Here is an 18,532-nt window from a genome sequence, read left to right on the forward strand (position 1 = left end):
TTCCTTTGCCTTATTTCTGACGAGTGTCTCCCCAAGAAACATATGATACACATGGATAGCCACGTATTATTTGGAGATACCATTGCACCCATTGGGGTCATGGGTAAGCTGGAGCCTATCCCAGCTGACTTTGGGCGAGCCCGAAGTGCTATTTGCGGACCTCAGCTTGTTTTTTTATTGGCCCGCGCACACTGTAGAAATAAAATTTAAGTAAAAAACCAGCAAAAATATGAAAAATATAGCAAAAAGGAAAAATGTAAAGCAAAGAATCTGAAGTATTGTTACTAATAACTAAAATACAACAAAGGTTTGTCTTTAAATACAATTTTTTTTAGCCTTTTTATGAAATTAAAAAATACATAAGTGGTGGAAAAAGCTGGGACACCCCTGATATAGACAAACAAATATTCACACTCACATTTGGACAATTTTGACAAAAACATGTAATAGTCATTTTATAATAAAAAAACTTTTGCCACTGTGCACCCCAACCTTTCCGCGCTCCTGCTGCAGCTCAATCTGCACATCCATCATTTTGCTCCTCAGATCCTCGTTGACGGCCTGAACCGAGTCAGCCATCACCTCGGACTTCTCCAGCTTCTTTCCCTTCTTAAGGGGCGGGGCCGCAGGGGGTGTGGTGGATGACATAGCACTTCCAACCAATAGGGGCAGACATAGAGAGGCAGGTGTGTGGTGTAGCCAAGGGGAGAGAATCAGTCGCTGCTGCTCTTCACTGAAAGTTTGACCTGTATCATCATCACAAGGCTTGGTCTACATCATGGCTGGAGGACGCAGAAGAGGGGGGCTACAAGCACAGAAAAGACATTAACGCACTGCCGTTAATTATTAGTACTGTAGAAAAAGAAAACATTGGCGGAGTGGCGTGATAACAAGCAGTCGCTACACTGAGAGGAAGGACAACATCACTTTAGTTATTTTAGGTAACAATTAAGTTTAATTATGAGTGTTTAATTATTACGTTTATTATGACTTTAATATGTATGACAATATGACTCCCAAGGCAGTGAGGCAAACTGCAACAAAACATTACACATAGAATGTTGCTCCAAGTAAATAAAGTGTATATGCAAATGAGCTGACTTCTGCATTGACATTGTTGTTTGTTTATTTTATTTAAAAGCTCTTGACATTCCTATTACAATGTTAAAAAGGTGGACAAAGACAGCTATTAGCATTAAAGCTACCGACACACAAAACAGCGTGTTCAGTAGGGCTTACTAAAAGTATCTAAATGAATTCAATCCTCATCTACATTCCAGCATACCTCTGAGACATATTCAAAATATGTGAAAAAAGTATAATCGAACTTAACCAAACCAGATTTGTGCAATTAATTGGGGCGGGGCGCTGTGTGTATTAAGGCAGAGGCCACAACGTGACGAAATAGGGTAATTTCATGGGACTCCTCTAATCACTTCCTTGGAAGAAAAGCGTTTACAACCACATGAGCAGCCAACATTGGTATAACGTACAGTACACAGATGGCAGCAACAGTTGCCACGGAAACCCTTGCTCCCTCAAAAGTCTCATGGCGAGGGATGACGAGAAGAAAAGAGCCTTAGATTGGAGATTCTCCAAGACGTAAACAAGAAAACACAAAGCCACACACAGTATTAGCGGTTGCACATTTGAGAAGCAAGCATCTAAGCACAGGGTTATCCGTCCTGATCTCTGAGCTGAGGTTGACTGAGAAGCAAAAATGCAGTGATGCTGGAGGGCATGGAAGCGCGCTCACACACTGCAAAAGGAAACAAGCCAGACAAAGGTTAGGCCTAATATCAATAATCCAGAGACGAGGAAGAGACACAAACCTTCAAGCCTCGCCGCAGCCTTACATTCTCCAACCCCCTACGAGCTGCCATGGCAATGTGAGCGAGCGAGCGGAGGCAATCAGAGATCTCACGCTCCTTCACAGAGAAGAAGCGAGAGACTGTAGAGGGTTCATTGAGTCGCAGAACAAGCGACGGCACAAGCGCGCATTCTTTGCATCTTTACACAGAAAATCAGGGCGCGATTCAGCTGACACATATTCACTCCAGCACCAGACACAGCTCTGTGTGCCCTAATCCTCATTAAAAGTACTTACAGTGATTCATTAGATGTGACTTACAAGCACTGGAAACTGATAAAAGTAATTAAAAGAAAAGGAGGCGAGGGGTGCGGTCGTTGAAATGACTGCCAGATGGTTACACTGGTTTGTCTACATGAGGGAAGTGGGTGCAGAGTTCCATCCATGTGACCAAGTCAACGATAATACTATTGCATATACTTTCAGAGTAGTCTGTGTACAGCTCACACGGTAGTATAAATTTAAGAGCCCTGAAAATGACGCAACACACAGCCTTTATTGCTTCGATGCATGGACTACACTGAGTTTTATACATGTTTCATTGCTATAGTATTGTCCCTTGATATGTTATCATAAAACAGTTGCTGAAATTTGAGAGGCGGACTATAATTTTGTGAGATACTATAATTTACAGATTTGTCTCACAAAATCCCACTGGGGCCACGTGGGCCTAGACTGCCACCCCTGAAGTTAAAAGACATTCTGGAATGTTATGAGGGGAACTGTGACATTTTATAGGAGCACACCAAAAAGCTAATGAGAACATTTAATGTTCACAGAAGCAAAACAAAAGAAAAACCACCGCTTCAGACCTCATCTAGTGAGGGAAGAGCCACACTGCCTTCAAAGGTAGTCCCTTACTCTACTGTGGAAAACCTTTCCTGCTCTGACTAGGTAGGGGGCGAAAATACACCCTCTAAATTCAGAATTGACAAGACTATAAAACAAAACTGCAAAGCTACAAACACCAATCGAGATGTGTTGTCAAATCGATGCCACTGTTTCTCCTTCCAGTTATTAATGATGGTCGTCAGCTTGCATCATGAAAAATAAACAAAACACCACAAAATAATGGAAACCGTTGTGGAAACCCGATGATGTGCTGCACATGCACGAGCAGTCACGCAGGTGCGCAACATAAATGTGTAATTGCTAATGTGCTCAAATATTTTTTTTCCTCGTAATATTACTATTGTTTTAATTTTTTTTTCGTGAAAGACTACCACTTTTTTTTTCCCCTAATGATCATGACTTTATTCCCGTAATATTCCAACTATCTCGTAAAATGACTGCTCTTTTTTTTTTCCTAGAATGCACCGAGGGCCACAAATGGCCCCCAGGCAGCACTTTGGACACCCCTGACACAGACGCTTCGTAGAACAACAGCGAACAAAGTGAGACCTCTCGTCAGTCATTCAGTCGCTTTTGTCTCTGCGGGGGGAGGCGGGGCCGCGAGCATACACACACAGCGTAAGAGTGAAGCAATGCAAGGTAACGTAGGAGAAGTTAGGCCGGCAAAAGATGCTTGCCAAGCCAAATGCCACAGCCCCCGTATGGGAATATTAATAATGAGCAAGGTGAGCCATTAACAAAACATTTGAAAGTATTGGCAACATAAACAAAACAAAGTTGCCCACCTCAAACATACCCACCCAAACTAGTTTTCCCATCTGGCAAAAAAACTACATGCAGACAGTCAACGACGTTTGATCGCAAAGTAAAAACAAACGAAACAGTGCAAAATGGTGTGCGTTCACAGAGAGTGTAGTTTAATCCAACATTTCAAGAAATGCTGCAAACATTTGGCAGACAGTATGAAATGCCTGTGAGAAAATACATGTCACCAACGTCAATTCCACAACTTTACAGAGTGAAAGGCGACACATTAAAGGAATATACTGCATTATTATGATGGTGGTTTATTTGGTCTGAAAAATGCAGACAATAATATTATTTAGTGTCAATTTGTGGGAACGTTTCAGAACAACGCAACGTTTTGTGACTCGGTTAAATAAAAAAAGTTTTGTTGGTCCAATCATATTTTTTTTAATTATACTTTTCTTTTCAACAAAAAATAATGTTTGAAACTTCTTTGTCAGGTATCTTTGGCATTGACCACAATCTTAAAGTTAAACTGACATTTACAGACGAGCTAAAGCCATGAAAGAGGGTGTCAAACATTAACTAAAGAAATGGGAGACACAAAGGCCCAATTGTGTGACTGTGGGTTATAAAGTCAATAGTTTGGGTGTGTATGGATAAGAAATATTAAAGTAATTCCTGTTTACACTGCACATTCACTGCATGCATGACACACATGAACACATGTTGTCATTGCAATCCCATCAGCATAGTGTAGGCTGTCAGAACAGGTCTGGCCACACTCCAGCAAACATCCATCCACTCCGGCCACAAACGCACATTTAGATACACTTAGAGACACTGTTGGAATCCCACAGAGGTTGCGGGCAAAGTTATGTTATGAGAATAAAGTCAAAGTATTATGGGAATAAAGTCATGATTATGAGAAGAAAATTTGCAATAAGAAAGTTGAAATAGTTGGAAAATTAGAAACAAAATAACAGCAGAAATAGAAAAAAACAGTTGTCATTTTAAGAGAATGAAATCAAAATATTAAGAAAAAAAACATTCTAATGTGAAGAAAAGCGGCAGTTAGACGAGAATAAACTCGGAATATTATGAGGAAAAATAACGTCACTTTAGTAGCATAGAGTTAAAATGTTCATGAAAAAAAATTATTTTTTGAAGTAATAATATTATGAAAAACAAAAACACACAAAAAAATTGTGTTTTTGGAAAATTAGGTTGGGAAAAATGTTATAATATTATGAAAATAAAGTCAAAATATTCAAAGAAAAGTCATACATAAAATTAGCAAAAGAAAATTTACACAGATTATTTATGAAGAAAGTTGAAATATTTTGACCATTTAAAAAAAAAAAACAGCAAAAATGGGGAAAAAAATGAGCAAAGACCGAAGTTCTTACGAATAAAAGGCGTTTTCACCTACATCACAAAGCCGAGGAGGAGTTTTTTTCTTGAAATATACATATACCTTCTTAGCATTTACAAATATCAAAATGGCCCTTGCATCCTTTCATTTTTTGGCCCTCGGGTTTTGACACTCCTGATCCGTCTGCTGGGTCTTAAAAATTGTTTGCGGGCTTCCTTCTGGGACGATAGCCTTGCAGACCGATTTAATGCCATGTGCGACGTCTGGTCTGAGCACTGACAGGCTGACCTCCATATTACCAATCTTTACAGTGAGGAGTGTTTGGCAGATTTTTCTTGGTTGGTGCATGTGATGTGTACCGAATGAGGTGTCCTGTGCGTGTACTCTAGTGGGATTACACCGATAGCCGTGCCTAATCGTGAATTAAGAATAAGAAGAGCAGATTAGGTCAGGGAGACGAGACGAGGGTGGTGAAACAGGTTCCTCTAGAATGTTTGCTTACCACGGTGAAGAGGATACGATAACATATTACTATCGCGGTGTTACAAATGATGTTTTCTCGAGTACTGGCATGGAAGGTTTTTTTTTGCAGGGAAGGATGAAATCAATGTGCAACACATGTTAGCTGTCCACTAGGTTACATCATTATGAAGCACTGACAGGCTGGGTGCATGCATGCATGCATTGCAGAGGGATGCTTTTGCAAAGGAGAGTTGCTGGCTTGATCTGCAACATAAAAGAGGCAGTCAACTGGGAGATTAAAGTCTGCAACTGACAGCAACCACGCCCCATGGAGACACTTGCATGGGTCTGCTGCTGCATCATCATCAACCAGTCTCCATCCAGGTCGACTGTCCTTGCAGCCTGCAAGGTCTGATGTGTTTAACGTGCATAGCATGCATCACTGCTGTCAACCTAGTTGTGCCATTTCCTTACAATGTGTGGGGGGTGGCATGACTGCACTGCACTGCACTACACTAGACTGCACAGGAAGTGGAAGACAGACAGGATATTAAAGATGAATTATCATCATCAAGCATGATACTTCCTCTTCGAGCGGCGTGTGGCTGAACCTGCTTGAAGGCTCCATGAGCCCTGGTCTGCAAGCCTCCCCAGCGGCTTCACTAGCAGCTAAAACACAGCCACGCGTCTACAAATGCTTAAATTAGCCTAAAGAAGTTGTCAAGCATCACAGAGCGGCTACTCACCTGAATCAGTCCAGCGATATTCGAGCTTCACCAAAGGAGACTGGACTTCTGCGTGGGGGTGCTGTTAACTCGCCTCACTTGCAACCTTTAATCCACACATCAAGACTTATGCCCACTTCACGAGGGTTGCTTCATTTACATCCTCAGCGCGCCAAGGCGATTTTATCCGCTAGCTTAAAAGCTACTTGGAGTGAGGCCACCCGCGATGCTAACAGCCGCTAGGTCTCCACGTCACGCGTACATAAAGGGGATATAAAAGTGTCTCCGTGGTGGAGTCGACGCTGTGCAAGATGTGAGGCGGACAGGCTGGCGGGCGTCGCCGGTAGCGTGATAGAAGCGCGACACCTGACTGCGTGTTCAAGAATGACACCGCCGGTGCGGGTAGTGACGTCATATGCTTGAGATCGTTTTTTGTTTGTTTGTTTTTCATAAAGAGGCTATAATCCATAAAGTCGACGGTTATTTCATGAAAGTCATTTGCTTTTAAGTGCTTTGACCCACTATAGGATGCATTACGAGAGCTGTTTACAAACGCAATTCGGTTTTGACTTGACACTTTCGACACTAAACACTATTGATTATTTATCAGTACTGTACTACAGTAGTAGGAGTCGCACTAAAATTAGTTTGGTTTATAAGCACGGTAACAAACAATGAAACAGTTTAGGATAATTAAAATTATATTAAAAATGATAAATACTATACATATGAACATTACACTAACTGTGAAACTTCATTCATTCTTCGGGTTTTGACTGACACTTTCGACACTCTTTATTTAGCAGTACTGTACTATAGTAGTAGTAGTAATATTCATAGTAATCATATTAACTTTATCCATAACCATACTAAGAAACAAAACATTTCAGGTTAACATTTTCAGGTTAAAAATTAAAATAATTAAAATTATTTCAGAAATGATAAATACTAAACATGATATGTTACACGAGCTGCAGAACTCTAATTCGGTTTTGACTGACACTTTTGAGACTTATTTTTAAGATTACTAATAATCCATTTTATTTATAAGCACAGTAACAACAACAATAAAACTAGTGTACTTTTCATTCCAGCACATTTCAATGGTGGCTGTTTGATCAATCAGACATCATCGTCACCACAGGAGTCCTGACATGCATTGCTTTTGTGTGTGTGTCAGACAGAATCAACCTATGAGGGATAATATGTTGTGATAAACAGTCGTTTTGCTGACATGACTTGTCAAATAAAAGTAGGTGAAGTAATGTAACAATATAAAAGTGCATGCATCGAGTGTGACCCAGATTCCAGTGGATGCATTACTTCCGCACAGCTGCTTGTCTCTGCCTCTGTATAGCACCGTGTCTGCATGTCTGCCATTCACTAACACATGCTGCCTATTGCTGCAAGGCTACGCAGCAAATGCATGAGCCCAGTCCGGGAAGAGGAGCCATCATTTATACCATCCTGATTGCACAGTGGACTCATCTTCACTTCTCTTCATATGTTAGCCACACACAAAGGGGAGGAAATCTTCAAGTATGTTATACGCCTCTATGCACATTTTATGCTGAGGTCAAACCATGTGGACTGTGGAGGCCTAAGATTAAAAATCATTGAGGTGGAAGGCAGAGAGATGGATGGTTTGTTTTGGTGCGGTATTGACTCACAGAGAAAATGTGTGTCAGAAGCGGTAATGAGTAATTCTGTTGATTGCATGGCCTGAGGTACTTTTATGGCTTCCTGCTATTTTACGGTGCTCCGGAATAGCACTGTTTCAACTCTCACTTTGAGTTGAGTCTGAGATTACTGTGTGTCACACACTGAAGACCCTCTAACACGCATTTCATCAGCGGAAAATTTCTGATTCCACTCTTTGGTAAAATGTCAGTAAGCCTATTTCCAGCTCCTTGGAATGTGACTGTTTTTCACTTTCCATAAGAGCTGGCCATAATAAGCTTAACATATTCATGACGTCTGGCAGATTAGAGGTATCTTAATGACATTCGGTATTCAGAGGGGACAAGGAGATCAAATGAGGAAGACATTAAAGGAAAACTGCACTTTTTTTTGGAATTCTGCCCATCATCCACCATTCTTATGTGAGACATGAACACACATGTCTTTCTCTCTTCTGTGCTTTTTAAAGATACAAAAACAAGCTAAAAAGAGGCCACTAATTCATGCGCATAATGGGACGCACCTATTCCACCTAAAAACCTCGATCTTAAAACACCTCCAAAAACCTCCAAGACTTTTTATGGTTTTATGTACATGCTGTGAACATGTAGTAACAGGCATGGCATTACATGATAACATGTAATACTTATAGTATTTTGTCGGTGTAACAATGTTAATAACAATAATAAGAACAATGTCGCTGTAGCTTGGTTAATATAGAGGTCACATTATGTAAATGGCCCATTCTTGGTGGTTTATGGAGATTTGTTCAGAAGGCTTTATAGGCGGAATAGGTGTGTCCCAATACGTGCATTCTTAGCGGCCTCTTTTTAGCTGTTTTTATATCTTTAGAACGCACAGAAACAAGGAACATGTGCGTTCATGTCTCACATAGGATTGTGATCGGCAAAATTCCCCAAAAAGTACAATTTTCCTTTAAGCTATACACTGCAATCCAGTGGAGATTTTTGGACTAAAATCATGAAAGTGACTTTTTTCTACTTTCCCATGTTGCCCAGTCCAGAGTGCTGCTGATTGTGATGCTACGCTTTCAGCTGAAGGTGATTATTCTGGGTATGACTCACCACAGTTAGTCAGTAAAAGTTTGAGTCGTATGTTCCATGTTCGTTCCCAAACATAGCTAAACAGAGCTGCATGACAACCTCACATGTAAGCGTAGAATAAGAGAGAGACAGACGGTAACGTTTGTATCAAAGTCTTGCATGGTCACGATGTTTGTTTCGTCACTGACAGTGTGGTTAATGTGGGGAAACATTACAATAAATGATGTGCTGCCATAGTGATGAAAGTATCCACAATGTCGTATACTAGCAGGTCCATTTTCACACAGCCCCCTGGTTGCTATGGTTACTGACCATACCTCTTCCTCCTCGAGTCCATCTTCCTGTAGGAGTGAGTCATTACCTTCCTAAAAATGAGGGAAACCCAGGGAACAGGTTAAACAAAGAAATGAGGGCCCAAATGCAGGCGGGATTCAATTATATGCTGTGATTATACAGTATACATGAATTGTCCTTTTTTCCTAAAATGTCCACAAAGGTGCTAAAACCTTGACGAGGAAAGTAAATGTTTGGTAGACGTAAAATGCCTACATTTGCATAATCAAAATACTTAAGATCAAAACAAGCTTAATATAACAAACGTCCACATCTTTACCTAAGTTAGAAGAGGGCACGTTTGTTTAAAAGATAGATTGCCTTGTATAAAGTGGACGTGTGTGACGCCAAAAACGGTATAAGGGCCCTGCTTTATCCTCTCAACTGGATTGTGCTAATCTACTAATCAAGAACCATTTACATAACTGCCTCAGTGCAGCTGCAGTGGAGCAATGACTGTCCTAATTCATGTTTTATGCCTGCCATTTCAAGTCAATCTCAGATTGGAACAATCTTAGAATTTCCCTTGGGTCTTTTTTGTTTTCATGTGCCCTCTTTGCTTGTATAGTTCTGCATGGTAATGGTAACAGTTTAGTTTATTCCCAACAGAATTACAATAAGGTTACACTGGCACAATTCAAAATGCCTGAAAATGATTTGGAAGAAGTAGAGTGGATGTAATCCTACCCTTGCTCTACGTCTCAGCAATTACCTAATTACCACGGGTGACGCGATACACTCAGCTCACGAGACGAGACGATGTTTTAACATTACTTTTAAGAAAACTACAATGAAAAAATCTAGAAGTGGACAAACAAATTTTTTATCTTTAACTGAGTCACAAAACAATGCAGGAACATTTTTAAATGTTTTATAACTTTGCATGCACAACCTTAAGCATGAAGCTTTTAACGGTTGAAAAAAAATGAAAACAAATTGAAACAAAAGCAAAAAACTACAAAAATAATGATGGCAGTTGTAGCTATTACTGCTAATCATTAATGTTGATGTGTAGTTATTTAAAGACGTGTAAAATAGACTGCAGTACAGTAGATTAGTTTTAGGTTCAGGCTAAAAAAAAAAAAAAAAAAAGAACTACAGTTCCCATGATGCTGAGAGTGCCGAACCAGGAAGTATTGAATAAATCCGAAGTAGTCTGAAACACAGTAGACGCTAGTATCACGTTCTGATAGTCATTGTACATCGTGTTTTCGGCTGCATATGACTTAACAGTTGATTAAATTTAAGTAATTTTATCAAATGTAAAATTACTACAGCTTCTGATTGGACATGACACCGCCAGAGCTGTTTAACTCCAATGAAAAAAAAGCACCCGCCGAGTGATGCTAGCAACACTGAGGTACGTTGGACTGCAAGGTGTATACTGTAGTGTGCATTGACTACATAAAGTGCGGTTCCAATCCTGTCTGCACTTCATATTACGTGTATTACCATCCACAGTAGCGATACCACACTGACTGCCTTCTGGTAACCCTGCGAGACACGGTTTCTCTAAACGAAAAATATGGTCACGTTTGAATCTCGCGAGATCTCACACCCCTACTAATTACGGTGTACTTCATGTTTTTAACATATTTAACACATTTTCGCTGAACACACAATAACTGATGTGTTGGGTTTCGAGCACATAATTGGTATTTTAATCACTGATCCTAGCTATAATAAATACAATAATATTTGAGATTTTGGATAGTTTTTCCTCGCACTTGGAATTTGAAAATATATTAAGAGAGCAGGATGTCGGTTTTAACTAAAATGGAATGGAAATGGAAAATGGGAAAGGGTCTGTATTGTTTAATGAAAACAATGCTGCCCTCTCCTGGCAAAACACTGCTAAACAAGATAATTGACAAAAAATCAAAAAAAGACGTTCAGAAAAGGCTTTTTAAAAATGAAAAAAATCCAGACTTTTTTAATTCATTCGAATATAAACAAAATAAACTCAGCAAAATCTCGCTGGACAGTTGTTTCCTCTTTAAAATCGATTGCTCTTGCCTGAGAGGCCAACTGTAAACTTCCGTATTATGTAGCCACTCAAAACACCTAACGGAAATGTCGTTTTTTACTTCTGTCCAATCGTAAGATTGAGTTTTTAAAGTGGGCGGGAATCAGCTATTGACTTGCGTGTCGTTTGTTGGGACTGTGACAGAAGCAGAAGACTGGGGGGGATCGCTTGGTGGACTGACGAACAAAATGATTTAGGACATTGTGTGAGCAAGAGGGACACTTCTCGAAGCGTTTTCTTTAGAAGAAAACTGAATTGTCCAGGCGTTTTTGTGTCTCGTACAAAAGGTGAGCTGAATTTACAGGAGTTGCGACACTAGCATTAGCATCCCCTCTCACATGCTACATTGGAATGAGTCAATGCTTCCACATTTCTATTCATTTTACATCAAATACTCATAAAGAGACTCTGGATAAGAATTTTATGTGGTGTACCCCACCTGTTCATTTAAATGAGGGTCATTTGGAGCTTCGTCTTTCGACCTACAGAGGGGCATTCCCCAAAAGACACAGCAGGTTTGAAGGATGTCACCTTCTCGATTTAGCATTCCAGTCTATAACAGATCGCACACTGTATGGATGGAACAGCTAAACACATGTTGTAATAGGACCTTGAACGCAACCTTTTACACCCAAATGTACTCTGCAAATCTGGTACGATTATGACATTTTGTTTTCACTACCATTTTTTAAAACCATAATTATTAATGCTTTATTGATTAGTTTTTTCCCCACTGTCTTGTGCTTGTTACAGATATGGACCCGTCCCCAACGCACATCCCAAATCCCAGCCTCTCTCCTCCCACCACTGTGAGAACAGACTCCCTGTCTCCAAGACCGTCTGCCAACACATCATCCCCAGATAAGACGACCCCTAAACTCACCATGCCAACACCGCCGACCGCACCGCCATTATCATCATCATCATCCTTCTTGAACAGCTCTCAGGCAGCACGGCGTCTTTATTCACGCTCTTCCTCACTCCCCACGCCGACTGCTTCCCCACTCCGCTCGCCTATCAGAAATCCATCTCAGCTGGGAAGAGCTCGGCTCAACGCGGCTTCTTCTGTCAATGCTGGAGCTCCTACCTCGCCTGAAGCAGGTGACTGTCTTCTGCTTAATCATGGTTCCTAAAAATAGGAGAAAACAGATGATGTTTACACGTAAGTCTGATATATTGTAGCACACATGCATGAACTACTGTAGGGATGTTCGCGTGAAAGATCTTGATGGACGATAGGACTGGGATCGCTTATGTCTGTCTGAACCGAAGCTTTGCATTGTGATTGGAACCTCTAGATCAGGGATTAGCTTAGCAGGTTTGAAAAATATGTTTTTCTTTATTTTTCCAAAGCTGCAACGCCAATTTAATCATAGGAAGTAATAAAAATAGAAATAATCAGTTCCACGGTCAAAATGTCACTATTAATACTGTTAACTGTAATGTGAATGTTAAGTAGTTAAAGACAGTTAATATTCCAATGTTAAAACAATAAAACAGTCAATCTTAACTCTAATGACAAAGGTAAGGAGAGTTAAGATGCGTCACGAATCCCCATTTTGAATTGTGACACGTGTAAAAAGAAGTTAAACCATGAGCCAGTAACTTTGATGACTGACTGACTGTATTGCAGTGTGAGATGGGCCTCCACTAGGAGGCGCCAGACGACTTCAGGGGAGGCGCACCTGCTTAAGAATAATAAAGAAAAATATTATTTTTCAAACTTGCTAAGCTAATTTCAGTTATGTCAAAGGCAAACCGGATTGTTTTTAGTTCCTACATTGAGGAAGTAAATGGGGTGGGCAAAAAAAAGCTAAATATGTTCCAGAAAATTTGTTTTTGGGGGCCTAGGGGAAGCCTGAACTGTGTTATATTCTCTGCAAAAGTGTAAGGAGAAGTTGAAACAATGAAGCAGTAACTTACTTTGTATTGCATTTAGAGAGCTGCCTCTCACATTCTTACTTTAACAACCCTTGCTAAAGCTGCTCTTTATGAAATAAATGCCACAAAAAGCCAAATAAAAAGCACATCTCACATGTCCTGTGACTTTGAGCAATATGTCCAATGTAGTGCTCAACACAAAGATTTTGTGTGTCCTTCCAGAGGACGCAGAGGAGGAGATGAGTCTTGAGGTAGTGGTGGAGAGAGCCAAGTCAGGTGATGCTAAAGCGCAGACCAAGGTCAGTGTCAGGCATATGGTTGACTTGCTGTGCCAGCTCATCGCAAGTGCTGTTCCAGAGTGACAGCTAACGTGTCCTTGGGTCCCGTCCAGATGGGACGTTTCTTCCTGGCTCTGGCGCAAGAAAAAGATGAGGAGCTGAACAACTGCACCGCCGTCACCTGGCTGGTCCAGGCTGCAAAACAGGGCCGCAAGGACGCCGTGAAGCTGCTGCAACAGTGCTTAGCCTCCAGGAAAGGTGCACCAAAATATGTCCTCTTCTTTTGTTTTTACACACTTCTCAATTTGCTGATGCTGTCCTGCTCTCCAGGCATCACGCTCGAGAACTATGAGGAGGTGAAGAAGCTGTGCATGGAAACACGCTTCGAGAGGGGAGTCCGGAAAGCGGCTCTGCTTATGTACTGGAAGCTGAACCCGGAGAGGAAGAAGTCGGTGGCTGTTTCGGAGATGCTTGAGAACGTGGGACACGTCCACACAGGTAAAGGTATGATGGGATATTCACTCACTGGCTACAACTTAATGTACACTGCCACTATTTAAGATCCAATCCAATAGTGTTGAGCTCAGAGAGGTTTCAAATATTTTGGAAAGCTTATTTAGCAACATGAATGGGACCAGCTATTAGACACCAGTGGCAGGTGGTAAGAACTGTATATTATAAGGTGTGTTTTGACCTAGTGTGCTAATTTCCCTCTCATTCTAGACAAACTAGTCTCCCCAGGCCCTCTGAACAGCTCTACTAAGAAACAGAGGAGAGTTCTGGAGACGATGGTGACCAGCGAATGTAAGTAGGATCTTTATTTTTATTTTATTATTATTTTAAAAAAAAAATTAGGTAGGATATTTTTTTAAATGTATTTATTTATTTTTAAGTAGGATCTGTTTTTTTTATGTATTTATATTTTATTTGTTTATTTATAAATTGTTATTTTTACAAATGTATTTTTATTTTATTTTGTAAGGAGGATCTAAATATTCAGGCTGTGTGGACACTTCATATCATCCATTTCTAAAGATAATTCATTGTTGGAGATGTACTAGTTGGAGTGTTTTAGAACGCCACTGCTTCACACTGAGAGATGGTTGCCGTGTTGCCGTGACTTTGCAGCCACCTCCCATGTTGGGATGGATGAATTTGTGGAGATGACAAAGAAGTACGCTCAGGGAATAGTGCCGCCTCCTGCCATGGTGGCGGTGTCAGCCAGTGATGATGATGATGATAACGATGATGTCGTCGTCAAGAATCCAGATGAGCTGCCCTTACACCAAAAGGCAAGAACGTCTCTTTTTTTACTCTAACAAAGTAAAAACCTTCACGATGACTTCCCGTGTTCTTCTCCATCGTGGAAGCAGCTGCTGAAGTTCCCCCTGCATGCCCTCTTGGAAATCAAGGAGCACCTCATCGACTGGGCGTCACGCGCGGGCATGCAGTGGCTCAGCGCCCTCATCCCCACGCACCACGTCAACGCACTCATCTTCTTCTTCATCATCTCCAACCTCACCATCGAGTTCTTCATCTTCCTCATCCCTCTGCTGGTTTTCTACCTCTCCTTCTTCGCCATGGTCATCTGCACGCTGCGGGTATTTCAGGTCAGCAACTTTCTACTTCGCTAAGAGGCGATCTTATCTGAAGGGGGATTCCAGAACAGATGAGTAAGAGTGTTTTTTCCAACAGAATTCCAAAGCTTGGGAGAACTTCCGTGCTCTGACTGACCTGCTGGCTCACTTTGAACCTGGTCTGGATCTGGAGCAGGCGGAGACCAACTTTGGTTGGACACACTTGGAGCCCTATCTGTAAGGAGCTCTTATTTTATTTATAGTAGGTATGGGCATAATAACCCGTTAATCAACTCTCTAATTAATTGTGTGGAATTGATTAATTAATTAATGAATCACATTGTGAAGCAACTGAGGCATAATTGTGTGCGCTGCTTGGCTACAACCAGCAGAGGCGCTATTGAGCTTCATTCAAGAGCCTGCAATGTTATTGCTTTGTGATAACTACAGGATACGATGAATTCATGCAAAAAACACACACAATTGATTGCAAATTTTTCCCAGTAATGTATAGTATTGTGTCAACTATTCCATTTATATGTATTACCTCTGGTCACTATTGTGTGGTGTTTTTATTGCATTACTGTATATTGTTTAATACTTGGTGTTAATGTGTACTTCCTATTAATATACAGTATATTTATTTATTTTTACAATAAGAAGGTATCCTCCCAAAATAAATTCGGGTGCCATTTATTTAATAGGTAGTCTATTATAATGAACAGCATTGCAAAATATAAGTATCTAATAGATATATAGAATACTTATATTTACAATACTTAATTATATATAAAAAATAATTGAAACCATTTATTGGGTGCTTGTTGAAATACAAAATTTAAAATAAAAAATATATTGTATGTATGTATGTATGTATATATATACACAGTATATTATATTTGTTGAATATTTGCAGTTTGTTTGTTTTTACCATGTAACCATATTCTGGAAAGTTATTGGAAAAAAGTAATCCTCTAAAAATAGGTTTTAAACTTCAGCAATTGTAAAATTATTATTATTACTAACAATACTAATTATTATTGATCATTACTATAAATAATATGTCGATGCTGTGTTTTGTTCAGCTGACCACTACTGTATGTTTCACGTGTACAAGCTGCATCAGTACAGTACAGTATACACTTACATGTACTTTCCTCAGGTACTTCTTGCTCTCCGTCGTCTTCGTGGTGTTCTCCTTCCCTGTGGCGGACAAGTCGTGGATCCCGTGCTCTGAACTGGCCGCAGTGGCGCTCTTCTTCACAGTCACCGCCTTCCTCAGCCTCCATGCTTCTGCCAAGCTGTTCGCTCGCAAAGCTCTGCTCACAGAGGTGCTTTCAGGGGCGTGTTCCCTCGCTTACCTGCTTCCCGACTCCGTCTGGATGCTCAGGATCTTCGGGAGGACGTTCATCTCGGTTCCTCTCGGCGACATGGTGGCGTTGAACATCGGGGTGCCATGCGCCCTCTACGGCCACCTGGTCTACCTCCTGTTCCGCATGGCCCAGCTGAGAGGTTTCAAGGGGACTTACCTGTGTCTTGTGCCTTACCTGGTTTGCTTCACCTGGTGTGAGCTCTGCCTGGTGTTCCTCAATAACGCCACCGCCATCGGCCTCATACGCACCTGTGCGGGCTACTTCCTCTTCCTGTTTGCCCTTCCTGTTCTCTCCCTGGGCTTGGCTGCCATGCTCTTCATACAGCTCCTGCAGTGGTTCCTGGCTCTGGAGATCACCAAGATGGTGGTGACGCTGACCGTCTGCTTCGTGCCGGTCGTTTTGAGGCTTTGGACCCGCTTCAGCCTGAACCCCATTGTGGTGTTTCACTCGCTGTCCAGGAGCAGCATCGTTAAACTCATCCTGGTGTGGCTCAGCGCTGTGGTTCTCTTCTGCTGGATGTACGTGTACAGGTCAGAAGGTATGAAGGTGTACAACTCCACCCTCACCTGGCCCGAGTACAGCAACCTGTGCGGGCCAATAGCGTGGAAAGAGTCCAACATGGCGCAAACTCAGATTATCTGCTCCCACCTGGAAGGTCACCGTGTCACCTGGACGGGACGCTTCAAGTACGTGCGTGTGACCGACATTGAGAACGGGGCGCAGGCTGTCATCAACCTGATGCCTGTACTGGTGGGCAACTGGATGCGTTGCCTGTACGGCCAGCCGTATCCCGCGTGCGATGGCACGAATACCTCAACGGGGCCTCGGCCTTTCCTGGCTCCGGCTCTGCAAGACCCCCTCTGCAAACTCAAGCGACTCGCCAAACACGAATGCCACGTGAAGCGCTTCGATCGCTACAAGTTTGAAGTCACCATGGGCATGCCGCAAGAGAGGAAGACCAAGAACGGCACCATCGTGGAGGACGAAGACGCCACCAAGGACATCGTCCTACGCGCCAGCAACGAGTTCAAGTCGGTGCTTTTGCACTTGAACACGGGAAGCCTGGTGGAGTTCAGCACCATCCTGGAAGGGCGTCTGGGCTCCAAGTGGCCCGTTTTCGAGCTCAAAGCCATTCACTGCTTGTCTTGTGGCGACGCCCGCCTGCCCAGACGACGTCAATACAAGATAGAGCACGACTGGAGGCGCACCGCCCAGAGCGCCCTGCAGTTTGGATTTGACTTCTTCTTTAACCCCTTCCTGACAGCACAACTACAACAACACTCTGACACCGACATTGCGACAGACGAGAGGTAGAGGACATACAACTCTAACCTAATGTGACTTTATGCTTTCAGCTTTGGAGCCAAAGTGTATTAATAGTATACAGTCGTCCCTCGCTTATCAAGGTTAATTGGTTCCAGACCCGGCCGCAATAAATGAATTTCCATGAAGTAGGATTCAATATTAATATATTGAATATTTTCATAGTTATGCCATAGAAAACCTGTTTATTGTTCGCGACCTTTACATTTCTATTACCCAATACAGTAGCTAGAATCAGAGACAGAGTGAAGCAGCGATGTTCAAACCGCGATCGAGCGAGGGACGACCGTATTGGAATTCCATTTTATCATCACCATTTCAACACTAAGTGTAAGACATGCCATCAGAACCTCCTCAGTTGTGGCCAGTTTTCTTCATCATTTTTAAGCTGCACTTCTCACTTTTACAGCTGAAAATGAAAGATGATAACATTACGCAGTATTGTAAGGCTTTAATCAATAATGCCTACTCATGTTTTGTTCAAGTTGCCGACGCTAGCAGTTGTTATCAAGTGCCTTAAGACTCATTTCACACATAAACACTAAATGATTACATTTATGGAATCCATTTCATTTCAAAATTCACTGTTCCGATTATTTATTGTGCCTTCTGCTCCTACTTCTGTGTTTAAAAGCCTGCTGTGCAGGAATCAAACCTACCAGTTGTTTCATCCCCTGAGTGATTAAGTTTGAACTGGCATCATCAGTGTTTTCAATTGTGATCCATAAAATATGATTTTAAAAAACACTTGCTTTTTCTTGTTTTATTTTTATAATTGTAAAGCTTTAGCAAGAATTGAGAAATATTTGGCAAACGTATTACGAAAAATGTGATTCGTATTTTATGGAGTCATTTATAACGGTTTAAAAAATGGCATTTTGTTTGCTGAAATAGTGAGTGTGACAACACTAGATGGCGCCCTAGCCCGCACGAGCTGATGATGGCACACTGTAAAACCCTTGAAAA

At 41.5% G+C, this 18,532-nt stretch overlaps 2 protein-coding genes across 10 annotated transcripts in view; one reads left to right on the plus strand and one right to left on the minus strand.

Annotated features, from left to right (window-relative positions):
* Nucleotides 1-18,532, minus strand: part of jakmip1 (janus kinase and microtubule interacting protein 1) — a 48,865-nt gene that overhangs the window by 29,203 nt on the left and 1,130 nt on the right. For 4 of the 9 annotated variants that reach the window (XM_054791097.1, XM_054791104.1, XM_054791096.1 and 1 more), the window contains exons 2-6: nt 16,018-16,752; nt 12,222-12,263; nt 12,018-12,148; nt 9,093-9,140; nt 493-805 (exon numbers count right to left, since the gene is read on the minus strand). In XM_054791097.1, coding sequence (XP_054647072.1) covers nt 493-648 — 156 coding nt within the window. In that variant the 5' untranslated portion in view covers nt 649-805; nt 9,093-9,140; nt 12,018-12,148; nt 12,222-12,263; nt 16,018-16,752. Of the gene's footprint in view, nt 1-492; nt 806-1,493; nt 4,582-6,052; nt 6,781-9,092; nt 9,141-12,017; nt 12,149-12,221; nt 12,264-16,017; nt 16,756-18,532 lie in introns of those variants that run through there. The other 5 variants (XM_054791099.1, XM_054791098.1, XM_054791101.1 and 2 more) reach the window with 4 other exon arrangements.
* Nucleotides 11,245-18,304, plus strand: wfs1b (Wolfram syndrome 1b (wolframin)). Its single transcript, XM_054791105.1, has 10 exons — nt 11,245-11,421; nt 11,888-12,235; nt 13,238-13,314; nt 13,407-13,551; nt 13,624-13,797; nt 14,017-14,097; nt 14,422-14,585; nt 14,667-14,903; nt 14,989-15,107; nt 16,033-18,304. Exons 2-10 carry the CDS (start codon nt 11,890-11,892, stop codon nt 17,555-17,557), a joined length of 2,868 nt encoding a protein of 955 aa, XP_054647080.1. The 5' UTR covers nt 11,245-11,421; nt 11,888-11,889; the 3' UTR covers nt 17,558-18,304.

This window comes from Dunckerocampus dactyliophorus, chromosome 11, assembly GCF_027744805.1.
Source record: "Dunckerocampus dactyliophorus isolate RoL2022-P2 chromosome 11, RoL_Ddac_1.1, whole genome shotgun sequence".
Lineage (NCBI taxonomy): Eukaryota > Metazoa > Chordata > Actinopteri > Syngnathiformes > Syngnathidae > Dunckerocampus > Dunckerocampus dactyliophorus.

Bases quoted from the DNA above. Each gene is read 5' to 3' on its own strand.
- wfs1b (XM_054791105.1), top strand. From the start codon at position 11,890: ATGGACCCGTCCCCAACGCACATCCCAAATCCCAGCCTCTCTCCTCCC. The intron at 13,798-14,016 runs GTATGATGGGAT...CTCTCATTCTAG, and splicing joins ACACGTCCACACAGGTAAAG to ACAAACTAGTCTCCCCAGGC. The intron at 14,586-14,666 runs GCAAGAACGTCT...TCGTGGAAGCAG, and splicing joins AGCTGCCCTTACACCAAAAG to CTGCTGAAGTTCCCCCTGCA.